Raw genomic sequence first — 21,291 nt, 5'->3', positions numbered from 1 at the left:
AGAGAAGCAGCATGCACAACCCGGAGATCTATGAGAAACAGGAGTGTTTTACTCAAAGGTGCTTCCTGGGTGGCATTTCATGGATTGGATGACCGTCAAATTCATCATCCAAACCGAGTCATTTTTGAGACTGAAGAGGGTGTTATTAATACACTGGGAAATGAGCATAAGTCGAGTCTATCCCACGCAAACTGGGATACATGGCAACTTCATTTATAAGATATGGACACTTGCTGGGTAGTGCATTTCAGCCACCAGCCAAGAGAGTGGATATCCATAGGTTATGAAATAATGGCAGGTCAAAAGTTACTTGGAATTGGGGAGCTCAAATGAGTCAAGGACCAGGGGAAGTAAGGGTCCCTTCTGAACCACCCCAAAAGTAGGATCATAACTAAACCAACCCAAACATTTAAAATGTACCCTATTGGCTTATTTTCTACCTCGTGGGAACATTTAGCTAAAAAGAATGTGAGCTAGTGGAAATAACGTTTGGGTGGCCCTGCTTCTCTGCAGGGAGCTGTGTGAAGACAGGTACTTAGAGCCTTTAAATAGCATTGCTGGGGCTCCCTACTGCACCTAAAAGTTGGCAATGCCCACTATTTCATAAACACTACACTTAAGATTTAAATAAATCTTGAAAAGCTGAAGAGAAGAATCAATACATTTTGAAACAGGTGTTCTGAGTTTTGAAAAACAGACTTCAGGGCAAGTCTCTCCTTATTAAAGTTTGTCTCCCTCAGCCTGGCTTTATTACATTCTTATTTTCATAGAGACAAAGGTTAAAGATTAAAAAATTGAAGGAAAAAGCATCATTACTTATTAAAGTGGGATGGCTGGAGGGAACATAGCAGGTCTGAACCCAAGAAGAAAGCTTTAAGTTTAAATGGCCAAGGTGGGAGTGTCGACTGCCAGAACTGCTCATGCTTTTCTGGCTTTGGTGCCCCAGCTAATGAAGTAGTCCTTAGCAAACTAAGTAGATACTCTTAGGTCAGGATGAAGCCCAGGAATTGAAATTAGCTATAATGAACAATGCAGACATAGCTACACTGGCCAGTTCTTAGGCTATGCTTTCTTTTTTTTTTCACATCAGATTCTTATGTTATACAAAAATGCATTTAATGGAAACAACTTTTAACCCCCCTCCCCATTTAATTTCATAGTAAAGGGTGGCAAGTAGCAAATGCAAATAGCATTTGAGCAGGAATTTCCTGTCATCTTTGAAAGTATGGATTTCAGGGGCGCCTCGGTGTATCAGTCAGTTAAGCGTCTGACTTCAGCTCAGGTCATGATCTTGTGGTTCCTGTGTTCGAGCCCTGTGTCAGGCTCTGTGCTGACAGCTCAGAGCCTGGAACCGGCTGTAGATTTTTTCTCTCTTTCTGCCCCCCTCCTCCACTTGTGTTCTGCTTCTCCCTCTCCAAAAAAAAAAAAAAGTTAAAAAGTAATAAATAAATAAAGTAAGTAAGCATGAATTTCAGGATTCTAGTGAAAGACTAATTCTTTGTGCTTACACAATAGATCCTGACCCATTCACCCTATGATTCTCCACCTGACAGGATATCCTATGATATCTCCATTCACCTGACTCTCCATTCTCTCTGCCTCTTTCTAGGTTGCTTCCCTTCTTCATATGAATATGTTGATTTTACTCTCAGGTTTTCTCTGCATGAGAGTTATTCAAGCCAGCCCCCTGAGATCATTTTTTACCCTTCTATACCCTCAGCTTCCAAAATCCAAACATCCACCAAGTCTTATTTTTTCTATTGCCTATACATTTAAAAAGCTCTGTTTTCATTTTTATCCTCACTTCCACTGCTCAATTTAGGCCTGTCCTTCTCAATCAATACAGTCAGGTGACATATAGGTAGGATCTAAATCAGAGGTTCTCTGCTGTATATTAGAATCACCTTGAGGAGCTACAACATTCATGTTTGTACTCCAGAGATTTTGACTTATGGGGCCAGTGTATACCCATGGATGTGCTTCCTGTCTTCCTTCAACAATTCATCTTCTAACCAGTGGTCTCTAAGCATTTTCAATAATATATTTCTTCCAGTTCAAAAAAAAAATGTTCAGATGGAGTAGTGTCAGCATCATGACATCAGCATTCTGAATCATTTTTTCTCTCCCTTTTTATTTACTAAAAATTAGACATTCATCAATAAAAGTACCTCTGCACATTACATCAGGACACCTGGGAGATTTCTACCCACCCATGCAACAGAAAGTATTAGGATGGGACCTTGAAGGGGGCTGAGAATCCACAGCAACTGGTGAATTTGTTCTATACCCACTTGCCACAATGGGGGGAAGGGATGGAAATGGAGAGTGCCAAACAGGACAGATACTCATTCGAGGTAAAGAATTTGTGTAAGTCCAGCTAGGATTCTTTGAAAAGATAAACAAATCACAATCCATTAGCTAGACTAAGAAAAAAAGAAGAGTCAAACTGTGAGAAATAAAAAATGAGACATTACAACTGATACTAGAAATACAAAAGATTTCAAGAGACTATTATAAAGAACAACTATATGACAACAAATTACACAACCCAGAAGAAAGTGATCAATTTCTAGAAACACAAAACTTAGAAAGACTAAATCAGGAATAAAAAATCTAGACCAATAATGTTAGTAAGGATATTGAATAAGTAATTGATATACCTGATGAATATAAATATTAAAATAATAGCAAACTGAATCAAAGAACATATTAAAAAGATTATAAATCATGGCCAAGTGGGATTTATCCTTGGGAAGCAAGATGGTTCAACATATGCAAACTAACAAATGTAATACATAACAATCATAAGAGGAAAGAAAAGCCATGTGACCATCTCAAAAGATGCAGAAAAAACATCAGACACAATATAACATTCTTTCATTAAAAAAAACAAAACTTTGCAAATCTGGTATGTAAGGAACATAACATAATAAAGGCCATATATGACAAATCTGCAGCTAACATCTTACTCAATGGAGGAAAATTGAAAAATTTTCCCCTAAGAGCAGAAACAAGACAACAATGCCCACTCTCAGCATTCTTATTTACTGTAGTTCTCCAAGTTCTACCTAGAGCAATTAGCGAAGACAAATTTATAAGGCATCCACATCAGGAAGGAAGGAAATAAAACTGATGTCATTTGCAGATGATAGGATTCTGTTTTTCAAAATGTGTCAGACACTCACCCAAAAAACTATTGGAAAACAGTAATTTCAGTAAAGTTGGAGGTTACAAAATCAACATGCAGTATCAACTGCCTTTTTATACACTAATGAGGAAGCATCTGAAAAAGAAATACATAAAATCATCCTATTCACAATAGTGTCAGAAACAAAATGCTGAAGAATAAACTTTACCAAGAAAGTGAAAGATCTGTAGAATGAAAACTACAAGAAGGTGCTAAAAGAAATCAAAGCAGGTACAAACAAATGGAAAGACATCCTATGTTCATAGATTGAAATAATTTATATTCTTAAAATGGCCATTGCATCCAAAGCTATCTATAGATTCAGTGCAATTCCCATCAAAATAACAAAGACATTTTTTCACAGAAAAAAATCTAAAATTTGTCTGAAACTACAAAAGACCCTGAATAGCTATCGCAATCCTCAGGAAAAAGAACAAAGCTTGGAGTTACCACAGGTCCAGATTTCAAACTATACTACAAAGCTATAGTAATAAAAAACAGTATTGCACTGACACAAAAGTAGACACATACACTAGCACTACAGAATAGAGATCCTGGAATAAAACCCTGCCTACATGGTCAATGAATATTCAATGAGGTAGCCAAGAACACTCGGTTGAGAAGGACTAATCTCTTCAACAGATTTGGACCCCTATCTTTAGACTACTCATAAAAATTAACTCAAAATGGATTAAAAGTTTAAACATTATACCTGCTACTAAAAAACTCCTAGAAGAAACATGGGGAAGAAATGCCTGGAACTTAGGCTAGGCAATGATTTTTTTTGGATAGGACACCCAAAGTACAACCAACAAAAGCAAGATTCAACAAATGGTACTACATTGAACTTAAAAGCTTCTGCATAACAAAAGAAACCATTTACAAAATGAGAAGACAACCTATAGAAAGAATTATTTTGCAAACCATCTGTCAGATAAGGAACGAACATCTAAAATACATAACTCAAATAACTCACAATAAAAAAATCTGATTAATAAATGGGCAGAAAATTAAATGGACATTTATCCAAAGAAGTCATTCAAATGGCCAAACGGTATTATGAAAAGATGCTCAGCACCTGTTATATAGATTATAATCAAGAAGATGAGATAACAAGGGCTGGCACGGATGTGGAAAAAAAGGGAGCCCTCACACAGTGTTAGTGAGAATGTAAATGACTCCTACCACTATGAAAAACATGAAGTTTCCTCAAAAATAATAGATGTATCATATGATCCAGCAATTCTACTTCTGGGTATATGCCCAATGGAAATGAAAACAGAATTTTAAGAAATATATGCACTCCATGTTTATTGTAGCATTCACAACTGCGAGATACAGAAACAAAGTGTCCATCAATGGATGAATGGATAAGGAAGTTGTGGTATATACACACACAATGGATATTATTCAGCCATGAGAAAGAAGGATATCCTGCCATTTGCAACAACATGGATGGTCACTGTACATATTATGCTAGGTGAGGTAAGTCAGATGAATTTAAGTGCTGCATGATATCAGTTATATGTGGAAATCTAAAAAGCCAAACTTGTGAAAACATATTAAGATGGTAGTTACTGGGGGATGGGGATTGGGTAACAGGAAAGATATTGAAGGGTACAAACTTGCAATGGTTAGTAAATAAGCCCCAGAAATCTAATGCACAGCACAGTAAATATAGGTAACCATAGTGTACTGTAACCCTCAAACTTGATAAGAGACTAGAACGTAATTATTCCAAGTATTTTTTAAAATTTTGTTTAATGTTTATTTATTTTTGAGAGACAGAGTCCAGGTTGGGAGGAACAGAGAGAGAAGGAGACACAGAATCTGAAGCAGCATCCAGGCTCTGAGCTGTCAGCACAGAGCCTGACATGGGGCTCAAACCATGAACTGTGAGATCATCACCTGAGCCAAAGTCCAACGTTTAACCAACTAAGCCACCCAGGTGCCCCTAATTATTCCAACTATTAAAAAGACTAATTATGTAAGGTGATAGAGGTGTTAATTATCATCATAATGGCATTCCTATTACAATACAATGTAATATAAACATATGAAATTAACATGTTTTACACCTTATATTTACACAATGTTATATGTTAAATATATTTCAATAAAAAACAAAAACCAAAATAAAGATTTGGTACTAATAAATATTTTAAATTATGATGTGTTATTGGACTAATACATTACAAAAGATGGGCAACAACTAAAAAATATGTGAATACTGATATACAAATAAATGTAAGTGTTAACATTTTCTTTCTGTACCCCAGCTGATCTTAAACATCTTAATTTTAGGAACACTGCCAGAGTAACTGGTCTAAAGTGAAATGTGATCTTGTCACCACATTGTTTAAAACATAGCACAGTTATTCAGAATTTGTACGACAAAACTCACTTATTCAGCCCTACAAACAAGGCTCTTCATAATGTGCTAGCTTTCCAAGCTTTAGATCTCTCCAGATCTGCTTCTTCTGCCTAGAAGGACAATCATCTGTTTGTCGACCTACTCAATCCTATTTATACTTTAAGGCTTGGTTCAAACATCATCTCCTCAATTCCACCATTCCCAGAGTCTTCAGAGAGGGAGTATCTACCCTACAAGCTCTTCTAACACTGAGTCAACATCTATATTATGGCAATATATATTGTCTTTTAAAAGTCTTTGTTTATGTGTTCCTCACTAGACTAGAATCTGCTTGGGAGGCTGGAGTTTGGTCATACTGTCGGTTTGGTCTCAGTGCTTGACCAGTAGGTGGTGTTCAGTAATACTGAATGAGTGAATAAAATGCTGTAATGAATTCCCAACTTACCCAACAAAGCATTTATCTCCTATCCCCCCTCCCCAAAGAAATAAATTCTTAATGTGACCCTACTACAGTTTAGGATGAGAATCTACAGCACATTTAGTTTAACTGCAATCCCAAGCAGATTTTGCTAAATTCTCACTGGACCCACTAATTGTGCACTGTTCTATAACTTCACACTCCTCTTTTGAACAACAAAACCTTCTTAAAAATATTATAATTATGGGCCACAGGAGGCCAGACTACGGTGGCACATGAGGTGGTCAGTAGGAAGCCAACTTTATGGACTGGGTTCCTGAGGCAGAGAAGCATGGTTGCCAACCATGAAAAGCATCACTTGGCACAACTTCCTTCTGCTAGCTCTGGAAGTTGTGTGTGTGTGTGTGTGTGTGTGTGTGTGTGTGTGTGTGTGTGTGGTTTGTTGGTTTTCCCTGTACATCACTGGTCTCAATCATGACCATGTGTTAGAATGACCTGAGACTTAAATAAAGTATAGTTAGGTTCTGGGTCAAGATGGTAACACAGGTGAATACTGAACTCACCTCCCACAGACATAATGAATCTACAGCTACATATGGAACAATCCTCTGGAACAAAAATCTAAAAAGTAGCCGAGCGACTCCTACCCACTGGGTGAACAGGAAAATGGCCACATCAAAGTGGGTAGGAGAAGCTGGAGTACAATCTTGCCCTAAATTTAATTTGTGGCTTAGCAATCTACCATGAGGAAGGAACTCAAAACCCAAAGCTTCTCATTGAGGGGCACACGATTTAAACTCCACATACGGTATCAAAATTTTATGACCTGTGCCTGAGAGACAAGCCCTCCAGAATATCTGGCTTTGAAAATGAATGGGGCTTGCATCCATGATACCTACAACATTGTAGTAAAGTGAGAAAAAGCTCTTAAAGGGTTTGCACACAGACCTACATCCCAGGGCCTAATGCAGAGATAGCCAATTGAGAGACACCCAAACTTTATATGAAAGAGGCTCATTGGCTAAACACGAAGGATCAGTCTGAGGGGTAATCATCTAATTTAAGACACATCTAGAGGCCTTTTATCAAAGAAGACACATGGAAGGCCAACAGACACATGAAAAGATGTGCATCACTAATCCCCAGGGAAATGCAAATCAAAACCACACCGAGGTATTACCTCACAGCTATCAGAATAGCTAGTACCAGAAAGACAAGAAATAACAAGTGTTGGCTAGGACAAGAAGAGAAGGCAACCTTAGGGTACTGTTGGTGGGAATGTAAACTGGTAGGGCCCCTATGGAAACAGTAATAAGGTTTCTCAAAAAACTAAAAACAGAAGTAGTGTGTGATACCTAATTCCACCTCTGGGTATTTATCCAAAGAAAACAAAAATACTAATTTGAAAAGATATATGCACCCCATGTTTATTGAAGCATTATTTATAATAGTTAAGATATGAAAGCAACTGTGTCCACTGACAAATGAATAAAGAAGATGTGGTATATATACAATGAAATATTACTCAGCCACAAAAAATGAAATCTTGCCATTTATCACAGTTTGGCTGGACCTAGGGGATATTATGCTAAGTGACATAAGTCAATGAAATCACATATATATGATTTCACTTATATGTGGAGCATAAAAAATAAAACAAGCAACAACAAAACAGAAACAGACAAATAAATATAGAGAATTGATGGCTGTAAGAGCTGGGAGGATGGGGAGAGGTGAAATACATGAAAGGGACTTAAAAAGTACAAACTTCCAGTTTTAAAATAAATTAATGATGGAATAAAAGGTCATAGGGAATAAAGTCAGTATTATTGTAATAACTTTATATGATGACAGATAATAACTACACTTACCATGGTGAGTATTTTGTAGTGTATGTAATTATGGAATCACTATGTTGCACACCTGAAATTAAGGTAATATTACATGTCAACTATACTTCAATTAAAAAAAAAATGAAGCACAAAGATACCGAGAACAGATTGATGGCTACTAAAGGCTCAGAGTCAGGGGTGGACAAAATGGGTGAAGGGGGACAAAATATAAAAATCTCCAGTAATACAATAAATCACTCACAGAAATATAATGTATAGCATGACGACTTTAGTTAATGATACTCTATTTTTTATTTAAAACTTGTTTTGAGAGTAGATCTTACAAGTTCTCATCACAAGAAAAAAAATTTCTAAGTATGGTAACAGAGGTTACCTCAAATTATTGTGACCATTTTGCTATATATATATATATATATATATATATATATATATATATATATCATTATATTTTACTCCTGAAACTAATATGATGTTATATGTCAATTATACTTCAACAAAAATTATTTAAAAATACTTTGGGTCCCATTTTAGAGATTCCAACTAATTGGCCTGAATATGGCTCGAGTACTGGGATTTTTTTTCAGAATCCTTACTCTGGATCCAATCTTCCTTCTAGATTTATTTCCCTCTCCCTGCTTTGCTTTTATGTGACTTGAATGGCTGAGAAAGAAAGAGATCCTATCAGTGTTCTGAGGCCCACCTGTGACTTCTGAGTTAATTCATCTGTTATTCCCAATCTCAGAGCAGTCTGATATGGCTCAGGGCATAAAACCATCAAGATAATAGCACACTCTACAATTCTTTGATTTTTCATTATTTAGAAGAGAACTTCCTTAAGTGGTCTTGATTACAGATGCTCTAAATTGGTGTTCTAAAGGTACTAAGAAATTCTAAAGGTACTAAGAAAAAGAAAGCACAGAATGGTTAAAGAGTTTTCTAGTTTTAATTAACTAATAAACTAATTTTGGAGGAGACTCCAAAAGACTGGCATTTGTTGAAAAGAGAAGTTATGTATTTGGATAAGATTGCATTTAAGAGAATTTATCCTTAATTAATGATGTAGTCATTTTCTGGCATCTTTCACTAGAAGTCTGTAGATCACTGGAAGACTGTGGCATCCAAGAACAGAGTTTAAATCAACTTACTAGTTATATAGGAACTAATTTCCACCTGGACTGTAAAACAGAAAACTGAATTCAGTTAAGACGTATTCTGTACCTCAAAGTTGTACTAAGGATACAATGACTCAGGAGTGAGTTTAGAGGTCAGGGAAGGTATAATGCTATTATTATAATTATGTCCAATGAAAAACATATGAAGAGAAAGAATCTGGCTGCTTAGGGTCAGACCACATGGATCCAAAAGTTCATGGTTTCCCAGGATAACATAATTTCACATTATAATCATTGCCTTGCTTTCTCTTCTCTGGGTTGGCAGCCAAAGACAAGGGTGGTTTGTGCTAAAAGATTCATAGGAACAGATCAGATTACATAAACCCGGAATAAGAATTCTCAAGTTAGGGACCCCAGGTTCAGCAGGAATCTGAAGAATAATCACTAAAACCCAAAAAGGCAGACTTTCCTGGCTGAGTTACAATGATGTTCCATTCATCTCAGTTAACTTGTCTCCACCAGTAATATCAAGGCATGTGAGGTAGTATGGTCAATGCACCCAAATTTTTAACCTTGATAGGATAGAAATATCCACAGAGAGTCCAAACACTTTCAGACATAGATTCAGACAAGAATCTGGCTGCCTTGATTTATCTAGACCTTTTAAGAAGTAATTATATATCCTGTCTGTACTAAAACAAGAAACAGTATAGTCTTTATGATGTGAAAGAGTATCCTTTTCTCTTTGTCTTTAATTTACCTCTTTCTGCCTCAACAGATTATTTCCTTGAAGGGATCAGTTAAGCTAGTCTTTATGGAATCAGTGTGCTTCATAGTATAGACAGAATGAGTTTTGTCGGTCTTCATATTCCTAAAACAGAAGCAACTATCGACTCATACAATTCCATGTCCCTCCTCCACCCTTCAAATTGCACTTGTTTTGATGTTTTCCAGCTGTTTAATTTATGTATTCAAGATATTAATTATATTTCTGATATACAGAACACATGTTCAGCTTCCTAACAGAAAAGATACATATTTTATGACTCCCTGATGTCACTGTCAGTGTTTAATAAATATTTGTGAGATGAATAACCAAAACAAAGTAAGTCATTACACTGGTAAAATGGTAGGAAAATTATTTCAGATTGGAAAAGTGGCCAAGTGTTAACATATTTTATAGTTGTCAGAAATCCTCATGGGGTGTCTGTACTAGACAAGGGAAAATATACAGGGGAAGGGTCTGGAATTTAGGAATGCATGCACATAATATCATGACAACTACTTGAATGCAGAGTAATAGGAAATAAGTATCTATTATTTGCTTTAGGAATAAATATTAATCCAAATTAGAAACATTTCAAAACTGGATCCTTACAAATTATTTATAAAAAATAATCACTTCTCTCAATTTTAAATTATCTTCAGTCTTTGTTTCTTTGACTACATTTTTGGCAAACTTCAGAATTTCTGTACTTTCTGCCCTGCCAGAGCTTATAAAAATAGTTCAAATATTCTTTCGTCTATAATTTCAAAGCAATACAAATCCCTTCCCCTCTATAAATTTATTTGTTCTTAGTTCTAGTTAAGTGACTTCCATTTTAGAAAAAATTTATTTCTATTTTTTCGAACTGAAGTTTTACCTTCAAATTTTAAGTTATATTGTACATTTATTTAGATTATTGGCATATTATAAATGTTATTTAAACTAAATACAAATCTAAAACATTCCTATATATTGTTATAGTTACATGCATCTGTAGTAAATGTTAAAAACATGCATTAGAAGAATAGAATCAGCTATAAGATATTGTAAAGCTCTAGGAGCAATTCTCTACTCTCTCTGAAAACTTGCCACTATCTAAGCCCTCGTTCTAAAATGTGATTCTGTTGTGTGAAATTCAGAGGGTGCTTCTTAAAAATTTAGATTCTGGGCTTCCACTTTAGAAACTCTAATGCAACAGGCTTGAGAGGGTTGACAATGTGCACTTGAAAAAGAAGCTCAGACAATTTAGCTGCAGATAATTAAAGGACCACCCTAAATAAGAAGCACAGCTATGGGGGTAGATAGAGGAATCTACAGCTCAAGGGAGCGGTCAGGGCTAGAACCAGATTTCATTGTCACTGTTGGTGGGAATGCAAGCTGATATAGCCACTGTGGAAGAAGTATGGTGGGTCCTCAAAAGTTAGAAATGCAACTTTTTTCTAGTAACTGCACTACTGGTGTTTACCTAAAAAATACAAAAACACTAAAGCAAAGGCTTGTATTCCCTCTTATGTTTATAGCAGCATTTACAATAGCCAATTTTTTTAAGCATCCCAAATGTCTATCAATTGATGAATGGATAAAGAAGATGGGACACACACATACACACACACACACACACACACACACACACACACACACACATACACACAGGAATGTTATTCAGCCATGAAAAAGAATGAAATCTTGCCATTGGCAATGACATGGATGGAGCTAGAGTGTATTATGCTAAGTGAAGTAAGTCAGAGAACAAGAAATACCACGTGATTTCACTCATAGGTGGAATTTAAGAAATGAAACAAAAAAGTGAAGAGAAAAAAGACAAACCAAGAAACCCATTCTTACTATAGAGAACAAACTGATGGTTACTAGAAGGCAGGCAGGGAACAATGATACAGATGATGGGGTTAAGGAATGTACTTGTGATGAACCTGGGTAAGGTATGGAAGTGTTAAATCACTACATTGTATACCTAAATCTAATAAAACCCTGTGTGTTAACTCTACTGGAATTAAAATTAAAAAAAAAAAAGATTTGGTTTTCATGGTCTGTATGTCTAACCATGGAAGTGGATAGGAACATCTAAGGGAACATGGAGATAATGAAGAATGGTGAGCCCAAGAAGGAAAGCCAAAGTGCAAGTAGCAGAAAGAGGAGGGGTCTTCCAAGAAAACAGAAAGTATGACTCGGGAGGGAGGAGAATGGAGGGCAACATGGGATGGAAGCAAAGAAGGCCAAGTTCTACAACGAGGGCATACCCAACAGGGCCAAGTGGAACAGTCAGGAAAGAGAAAGCCAGAAAAATGCTGTCTGTATACTTTATCTCAGGTACTACTATGTTTACTCCTGGAAGGTAGGGTATGGTATTCCTAACAGCTGACACACTGTAAACACTCAGTAGAGGTCTGGTGAACTAAACTGCATTAACAAGAGCAGCAGCCATACACAGATTTTAAATACCTTAGCTACAACTGAGTTCCTTCAAGTACCCTCATCAGGGTTAGCAAATGTTACGTGGGTTTAACCATCCACAATGAAGAATTAATTGTAACCAGACTGATCGAAGAGTTATTTCCAACCATCCACCCAAATGTGGAAATGACAAGTAAAAAGAAGTGCCCGATCTCTGTGTCTATGTGAGAGTATTTTGGAAATTTACTAGTACTTTTTAAAAATAAAGCAAAAACCTTTAGAATAATTTAGATTGTGAGAGTGGTTTTATTTCCATACAAATGATCTCTCATGATCATTTGTCGAAGTGTGTGCAGTCATCAGAACAAGCCACATTAAAGGAGGTAAATGACTCTCTAAGAATGTACAAGTGTTGGTTGCTATGACAACTGATGGGTTATATTAAATAGCAAAAAAAAAAGTCAATTAGAAACCATTTGCACAGGAGTGTAAAACATTTCTGCCTCACAATTTCAGGAACTTTCCTACATCTCTGTATTATATGAAAGGGGTTATGTTTATGCCAGTCATAGGCGTTCTAATAAAGGTCACCCTCTTGATGCATACCCATCATTATTTTTTTGTTTTAATGTTTATTTAGTTTGAGAGAGAGAGGGAGAAAATGCACACGAGTGGGGAAGAGGCAGAGAGATAGGGAGAGAGAGAAACCCAAGAAGACTCCACACTGTCAGTGCAGAGCCCTATGTGGGGCTTGATCTCAGAAACTGTGAGACTATGACCTAAGCCGGAATCCAGAATCAGATGCTTCAAGGGCTGAGCCACCCAGGCACCCTGCATTCCCATCATTCTAATGCTTCCTTCCATAACCTGCTCTTTGGAACACCCAAGTAAATTACACCCAAGTAATTTACTTTGGAACACCCAAGTAAATTACCCAGTAAAATTACTACTTTATTAGAGTAGTAAAGAATTTATGCAGTTACCAGGCTCTTTTGTACTCCTAACATTAAACAGTACTTGGCTTCAATATATTTTTGTTTGAACCAAACAATTTTCAGGTTAATATATAGAGGCACTTTCTATCTGTGGAGCAGTTCCCCTGCCTTCAATGTGGCATATGCCTGACAAGTGAAGAAAATAAAGGGTGAGAAGAGAGGGTTTCAAGAAACCACCCTGCTAAGCCTCTCCTAGGTTTCCCTTCTCTCTTGGAGACCTCCTATTCTCCACCCCTAACTTCTTGAAGTGCTGAGGGGATTAAAGAGAGAGTGCCAAGTTTTCAGACTTAAGAAAAAAAAAAACACTGTTAAAGTGGTAGAATGGGAGAGGCCCTCTGAATGAAATGATAAAGGCTCAAGAGCAACCACAGAGAGACAAGACGTCAGCTATGTGACTTTCTCCTGGGCAGCTCCACAAACATTGATAGAAGGATTCTTGTGGCCATTGGGTAATGGCCGTTAGGGCCACTGATTAGAGCACTGATCTCATGAAGAAATATTCAAGCTCTCAGACTGGATTGCTCATAGTTCTTTTATGAGATTACCACATGATAAAGTGACCCAATGAGAGGCTCTCTGCTTTTCTAATCTGTGCTGCCCAGTATTAGCTGAATACTCCCAAAGCACCCCTTCATAGCAGTGCTTTTCAAATTGTAGGTTGAGGCCCATCACTAGGTCCTAAAATCAATAGTGGGTTGAGACCACTGTTAAAAGATAAAAGGAGAAACAGAAGAGGATAGAAAAATATCAGAATGAATCTCATCTACTGAGGGTAAATATACTTTGTGAAACTTCTGTTTCATTCTTTCTCTGTACATACATATGCACTGGGTTGCTAGATTAAACATGTTTTTTACTGTAGGTACTGGCCAAAAAGGCTGGAGAGCCAGAGTCTACTAAGAATACCTCCAAGTTTTCTGTTGTGTAAGGAGGAAGAGGGAGAGGGGAAGGGGAAGGAAGAGGGAGAGGAATAATAAAAAAAAATTCCAGCTCTTTTGCTCTAGGGCTTGAATTGTTTCCCAAATCCACTCTCCACTTCCATAATATTATGCTAGGTTCTAACTTTTTTACTCATTCTCCTCTAAATGTCTTTGCTCCATTGTGCCCTTTATTCATAACGTTTCCTCTCCCCTTTGTGGTTTTCATATTCTGTCCTCCTTTAGGGTCCATTCAGGCCTTATCTTGGCATTGAACCCATATGATCTCTATGTCCTCTCATCAATCATTTCTTTGTAGCTGTTCTGCTCAATTCCACACACTTTCTCTACAGGTGTCCTGTCTGCTTTGAGTTTTACCTGCCTGCTGTCCCACTTTGCTCCCATACCCCCTGGCACCCCTCTCCTGATCTGCCTCCTTCCCCCTGTTGCTTTCCCTTTGGTGTATACCTCCTAGTTAATTATCCTGTTTTTATTGTCTTGCTGTTTCTGCTTTTCTATGCGTATCTCCAGTTTTCCCACTTGACTGAAAGCAACTTGAGCCCAGGGACTGTGAATCATACATTTTTGTATTCCCTGTGCTATTTGGCATAGGGCAGGGCATATAACAGGTGCTCAGTATAAAATGCCTTGAGCTGAAAAATCAGTCACAAGTCCCTGCTGTGCACCAAAACTCTACCCTACTCACTCAAGTATTTTTCTCTCAAGACACACTGTTTCGTGTTTAAAATGGCTTTGCGACTTCTAAAGCTAGTATCTATTTTTTACCTTGGTTTTATCTACAAAAACTTGGTAAAGTAGGCCTGGGTCATGATACTCATTCTTGAGAGATGAGGAGATGGAATCTCAAAGACATTTTTAACAGCAACAAGTTGTCAGCGATGTCCCCAGAACCACTATCGATAATATGACCTATTTGTGCTTCTGAACTCCTCAAGCAGAAACCTGACAATAATCACACATTATAATAAAGTGCTCACTCAACACAAAATGTTGCATATGGAGGAAAAAAATAGCAACAAAAAAATAGCAGGCAAGGCTTAAACTGTGTTTCTCATGAAAAAGAATTTGAATACCTTGTACTAGATCAACATTCTGGCTATTTTGCTTTTGTTATTATGCTTGGATTCTAACAGTGCCAGAGAAAGTGGGAGGAGATCTACTTCTTACTTACCAAGGATATGTTGGTTTCCATTCGAAGTTGACAGTCTTTTCATTACACCCACCCTAGCAATTAGCGGTTACTCTGTGCAGTGTTGCAAATAATTACCAACCTCTGGTTTGTTTGCGTGTGTGTGTGTGTGTGTGTGTGTGTGTGTGTGAATTTATCACTTACCAAGCTGTTCTCCTAAATGTTGGCCTCTCTCCGTTGAGATGACCCGCTCATCTTCCATGTCACATTTGTTCCCAACCAGGATAACCTGGGCATTATCCCAAGAGTATGTTTTAATTTGAGTTGACCTAAAAGAAAAAGAACAGGCAAAAAAAAAAAAAATGATCAGAGGAGAGAACAACATAAAATGAAAGAGAAGGAATATGTCCTACAGATGAGGATAATAGCAAAATATGAAGCCCAAATGCCTGACATTTAGAATAAATTAGTTCAGTGCAATTTCACCCTTCAGATACTTAGAGACTGACTGAATCAAAAATCCAGGGAAAAATGGTGTTGTGTTAAGAATTCTGTTTTGGGGGTGCCTGGGTGTCTTAGTCACTTAAGTGTCTGACTCTTGATTTCGGGTCAGGTCTTGATCTTGTGGTTTGTGGGTTTGAGCCCCATGTCAGGCTCTGCACTGACAGGATGGAGCCTGCTTGGGATTTTCTCTCTCTGCCCCTCCCCTGCTCATGTGTGCTTTCTCTCTCTCAAAATACATAAACTTAAAATAATAATTCTGTTTTATTTGGTGATATTAACATTACTACTATTTCTCCCTTCTACCTCTACCTTATGTAATATCTTTATACTCTGAGCAGCCAACCATCCTGGTTTGCTCACCATGTTCTCAGTTTTTGCAGTAAAAATCTCATGTTCCTAGAAACTCCTCAGTTCCAGGAAACCCAAGATGGTTGGTCAGTCCATCACACGAAAAAAGTCATTTTCCCTTATTACGACAATGTAAAGAGCTAGGACAATTAGGGCCTAGGAAATATGGGGATAATGTTAATTTCTAAATCTTAAAAAAATTTTTTTTAATGTTTATTTATTTTTGAGAGAAAGAGAGACAGAGTGTGAGTGTGGGAGGGGCAGAGAGAGATGGGGACACAGAATCCGAAGCAGGCTCCAGGCTCTGAGTGGTCAGCACAGAGACAGACACAGGGCTCAAACTCAGGAGCTGTGAGATGGTGACCTGAGCTGAAGTCAGATGCTCAGTCTACTGAGTCAATCAGGTGCCCCGATAATGTTAATTTTTAAAAGTGGATCCTAACAACTAATATACTCATGCTTTACATTTTACAGAGAAAAATTCCAGGTTAATATAAAAATTACACTATAATGGGCTGGTACTTTAAGTTATAAGCAGGATATCCAGAATTCTGAATAAGTTTCTAGTATGGATCATGATGAACACAGCCAACTTCTGATTTTGAAATTGAGATAGAATTGTGATAGTTCATATTTGCAGATATAGTCCTAAATAGGTCAGATAGGTGACATGAATTTAATCCTCAGAATCAGAGGGATATTATTATCCTCCCCATTTTACCACTGAGATTATCCCAAGAACAGCCAGCTAGTCAAGTGTCAGATGAGGAAATCAAAACCAGGTTAGTATAGCTTTCAAGCCTATGCTCTTAAACATGTAACCATGCTACTTATTTTGAGAAGTGAAATTCTTGTGTGCTTGTTGTCATTTTAGAGAAAAAGATGAAAGGAAGCCACGTTCTTTACTCCTCCCTTTCTGCTGGTCATGTTTTTATTTGAGAACAACAATCTAAGATATGTGGAAAAGACCTAGCACTCAGTGGGTGGTCAGGAAAGAGATACTAAAACACTGAAAAACAAACGATGAAAGTTTAAAAGAAGTTTAAAAGAAAGTAAAATGTCAAAAAGAAAAGCTTAGAAATGTTTCTGCTTAGCAACTGTCAAGTCTTGCAGGATTATTAAATAGGAAATGTGACAGTCTGTTCTCAACTTGTAAAGAGAGTAAAAGCAAAGAGTAAACTCTAGCAGGTCATCTTCCAGTGAGATGTGATCACTGTTTCTCCCTTATGAGAATAATGATTAGAGCTACAAGGCAGATACTGTTTTATTTCAGAGCATTCCCCTGAACCAAGTACAAGTTTTCAAATGAGATTAAAATGGCTGTGTCCCATGTGAACGTCTCAGAAGTTAAGTACATTTTATCAGAAAAATCTGGAGACATGACCTTTCTAATAGTGATACCTAAGTTAATAATCAATTCCCTGCTAGCAACAGGAGATTCAGCATGCATCTATAAACTGGGAAAATAAAAGCAAGCATTCAAAACTCTAACTTTCTCTCACCTCAACTTACGTTTGTGGTCTTTGAAAAATGGTAAATTCATAGTGAATTAAGGAGTAAAAATGCATGCTATATATGAACACACACGAAATTTCAAGGGCTAACATAGTTTTACAAAAAAATTCCAAAGGTTCTTTCAAAGTAACTCAAATCTAATTGGATTTCCTCAGGTATTTTTTAAGTTATCCCTCCACTCATATAGGTCTTATTGGTCAAGGCTTGGTCTTGGCTATGCCTGGAAAGGCTCAAGGGAGAGAGCCCTTATATGAACAGACAAGGTTATCCTGGCATGCAGTTAGGAACCAAATAGAGAAAGTTATCCTGGCACATAGCTAGAAATCAAATAACCAGAATGAGGTTAATGATAGGGGAGTCACAGGAGAGTGTCTTTTGGTAAGGACGGGGTTGAGGCTAGGATATAAAGGATATGGCTTTCTGAGTTTACAGGGGACAAATGCTCACTTGAAGAAATTTAGCACTCCTAACCTAGGCAAACATCCTCTGCAACCCTGTTTGCATAAACTTAACCAGGGTATACCTTTGTGAAGGTGAAGAAGAAACAACTTGGCTGATTTGTACTCTGAAGCCATGTTGATGGAATGTGTACTTCTATCATTCAACATGTATGAGTGTCTCATCTCTGCTGATTTAATAACCCATGGGGTCTTAGGCTACTGTGACAAGCTATACATTTATGCATACACAACATTTACCATTCCCTATTTGTAAAAACGTATTTATAGCCATAATTGTATCAAAACCATTCCCCTTCCCTTTTTTACTAATATTTTAATGTAACTTCCCCAATGTCCTAAATTGTCAAGGGAATAATGTTTTGTTTTGTTTTTTTTTTTTTTTTTTTAGTTACTAGGAAGTTATTTAAAACCTTTATCTAAAAACCTTCAATAGCTGATAGAAACCATTTTCTTTTTTTTAACCAATTAAAATTATGGTCTGGGGTATTTGTACTCTGATGAACAGAAGATTTATTTGCCATCAGAACTGGTTAATCTTATCATTGGAATCAGGGGTGCAAATACCCAACGTGTGGCTTTGGTTTGACTACTGTGGACTTACTGATGATGTCTACCACCAACAGAGTAGCTTTAGGCAAAGTCCAGTCACCAGCTAGAGGGGATCAGAATCATGTGGATTGATTTATGAATTACCACGTCTCATAGAATTCAAGGTGCTATGAATTATACAATGAAGATTTGATGGATGGCCAAGAACAAAACTAAGTAGCAATGAAACTATGACACAATGCTTTCACAATAGTCTTGCTAGACACATTTCTCATTCACATCAGCTTCTTATTGCTCTGAAATTTCTTTTATGTATAATGAGGATTTTAGCAATTTTCAGATCTTCAGTTGCTTTCCTTAGTACATAATAATCATTCTATAACTATCTCAATACTAAAGTCAATGAACCCAACTGTTTGTTGTTAACTTTCCTTCTTAAGTCCCGTAGCTTGTTGCTTTTCAAGAAAAAATGAAATGATGGTCATTACTCCAACATGAGCATTCACATTAAATTTATAGCCCTTTCTGCTACTCACTTGAGGTAATGACAATAAAAGCAGCTATGACTAAGTTAGCACATGTTCAGGCAATGAAATTCATCTTTGCTACTGTTGCACAGTGACTGTAAGAAGCCACTGATTATAAGACATATTCCAATTTCAAAGATGTTAACATACAAAAATTGTGTATCTTAGATTCTGTAAAATGCTATTGTTTTCTTGGTATTTATGTATGAAGACAAAGGTTGAAATGAGCTCCGAGTACTCCCTTAACTGAAGAAAATTTGCAGATGAAGTATAAGCCCCATGAGTTAAGAAAGACCCTGACTTGCACTTATTTCATCAAGACATAATATGAATTAAGGTCAGAAGAATGTTGGGATGTTAATCCAACTTCCATGTCTCCCAACTCAGAATCCTACCAATTTGTTCAACCAATTTAAAAGAAAGCTCTAATACTAACTGAGTCTGGGGAAACCATTCTGCATTCTTTAGTCTCAATACCTTCATCTATAAAATGAGCCTAACACATTTTGTACTCATTCTCTGTGGCTGCTGCAGGACAAATGTGGTTTTAGGTGGGGTGGGGTCATCCTTTCAAAGTTGTAAACAACTCTACAAATACAATACATTATTAGTCCTAGGTTAGGCAACCAGCTGTCCCTCTTCCCAAATGCAGCTCCAACTCATCCTTTCTGATTTCTATATTCTAAATAATTGCAAATCTTTTTAATTAAAGTATATCAAATTTTGTCTCCATTCCAGAGGTCGAGGTCATACATAGGTAAATTTCTAACTGGGATAAAATGGTCTTCCTCTTGTATGTCTGCTGGAATATGACACACATTTGTTGAATAAATCCTTCTTTACGTGTAATTTTCATGTGTTTACTTTTTTGGTCATTTGCTGTATTTTGTAAAGTTTTTTATTTGGGAGATGGATTTTTAATCACCTCATTAGAGGCTGTCTTATTTCTTTGTTGGTTAGAGACACATTTAAAGAACGTGGCTGTCACCAAATAACATACATGTGAAAAGATGATTTATTTCTGAGTCACTGCAAAAGATCCTTTGGGATTTATGGTTAATCTCAACAAGGTTAATGGAATCAGAAGTAATATGCTTGTCACCATGGTTACTCTACAAGTGGCAATTAAGAAAGCCTTACCAGTATTGGATCACAGTTATCAAAAAATCTGTTATTAGGTAAAACCAAAGCCAAAACAAACAAAAAAAAAACACCACCATATATTTTTCTATTTTATCTCCTCCATAAACATATACAGAGAAGGTTTATGTTATTTTCTGCTTCTGTTTCATATTATGAAGCAAAAGATGATGAAACGTTTTTCATATTTTACACATAGATGAATGAATTCTGCATGGAATAATTTATGATTGGAGAGCTGTAAACAAACCCATCAACTTTCTCAATCATTACCCCTTCTTCCCTGTTTTGGGTATGCAAGTAATTTCCTAGGAGTTCAACCTGCTGTTGTAGAGAATGGACTTTGGCTAGTCACAATGTTCTGAAAAACAGTCCTTAAAATATGTTTCTGTGATGCTAAAAAGCAATTCTCTCCTAGGGTATGATTTGTGCTTTATATGGGAAGAGTGGGGTGTCAAAGAGCATAGGATTTGTTCTTCCTCACCCAGTGAACAGATCTTAACAGCAGTCCCATTCTTAATTCTGGAAGCTTGTATGCCTCCAGGAGCATCTATTTCCCTTATTCTCTTCAACCTCCAGGAGCCCTACAGCTCTATAGCTTCTCAGCCAACTTCTAATTTGTAAGGGAATTTCCCAGCCTACTACTGCTCATCACATAGGGATGCCTTTCTGTTACTTTCTCACTAATTTAATCATTCATGTATTCAATTTTTCTCAATGCTTATAGAGTTTTTGTTTTTGTTTTTGTTTTTCATTACTCCAACGCAGAACGATTGAATCATAACCTCTAGGGACTTCATCTTAGGAATTAAAAAAATATCTCTCCAGGTGATGTGTATGTGGAACTGGGGCTGAGAATTACTGGGATGACTCCCCACGCCTTTCCTTTTTATGTTTTAAATAATCTGTTTCCTTACTTCCCATCTAACACCCAAAGAATTTGCAAGTGGTTTGCAGAGATACCCATGGGGGCACCTCGACGGCTCAGTGGATTAAGCATCTGACTTCACCTCAGGTCATGATCTCATGGTTCATGGGTTCGAGGCCTTGTTGTGCTCTGTGC

General features: G+C 37.0%; 1 protein-coding gene across 1 annotated transcript in view; it reads right to left on the bottom strand.

Moving 5' to 3' along the window:
* The window catches only part of RAB3C (RAB3C, member RAS oncogene family), a 298,759-nt gene that overhangs the window by 27,157 nt on the left and 250,311 nt on the right, over nucleotides 1–21,291 (bottom strand). The window contains exon 4 of the mRNA XM_047066326.1: nucleotides 15,389–15,513. Within this exon, the coding sequence (XP_046922282.1) occupies nucleotides 15,389–15,513 (125 nt within the window). The remainder of the gene's footprint in view (nucleotides 1–15,388; nucleotides 15,514–21,291) is intronic.

Source organism: Lynx rufus, unplaced genomic scaffold, assembly GCF_022079265.1.
Source record: "Lynx rufus isolate CCGP_SWC_20201006 ecotype Redwood Valley unplaced genomic scaffold, mLynRuf1.p SCAF_1, whole genome shotgun sequence".
NCBI classification, from domain to species: Eukaryota; Metazoa; Chordata; class Mammalia; order Carnivora; family Felidae; genus Lynx; species Lynx rufus.
Note: the sequence above shows the minus strand (reverse complement) of the source record. Positions and strands in the feature narration are given on the sequence as shown.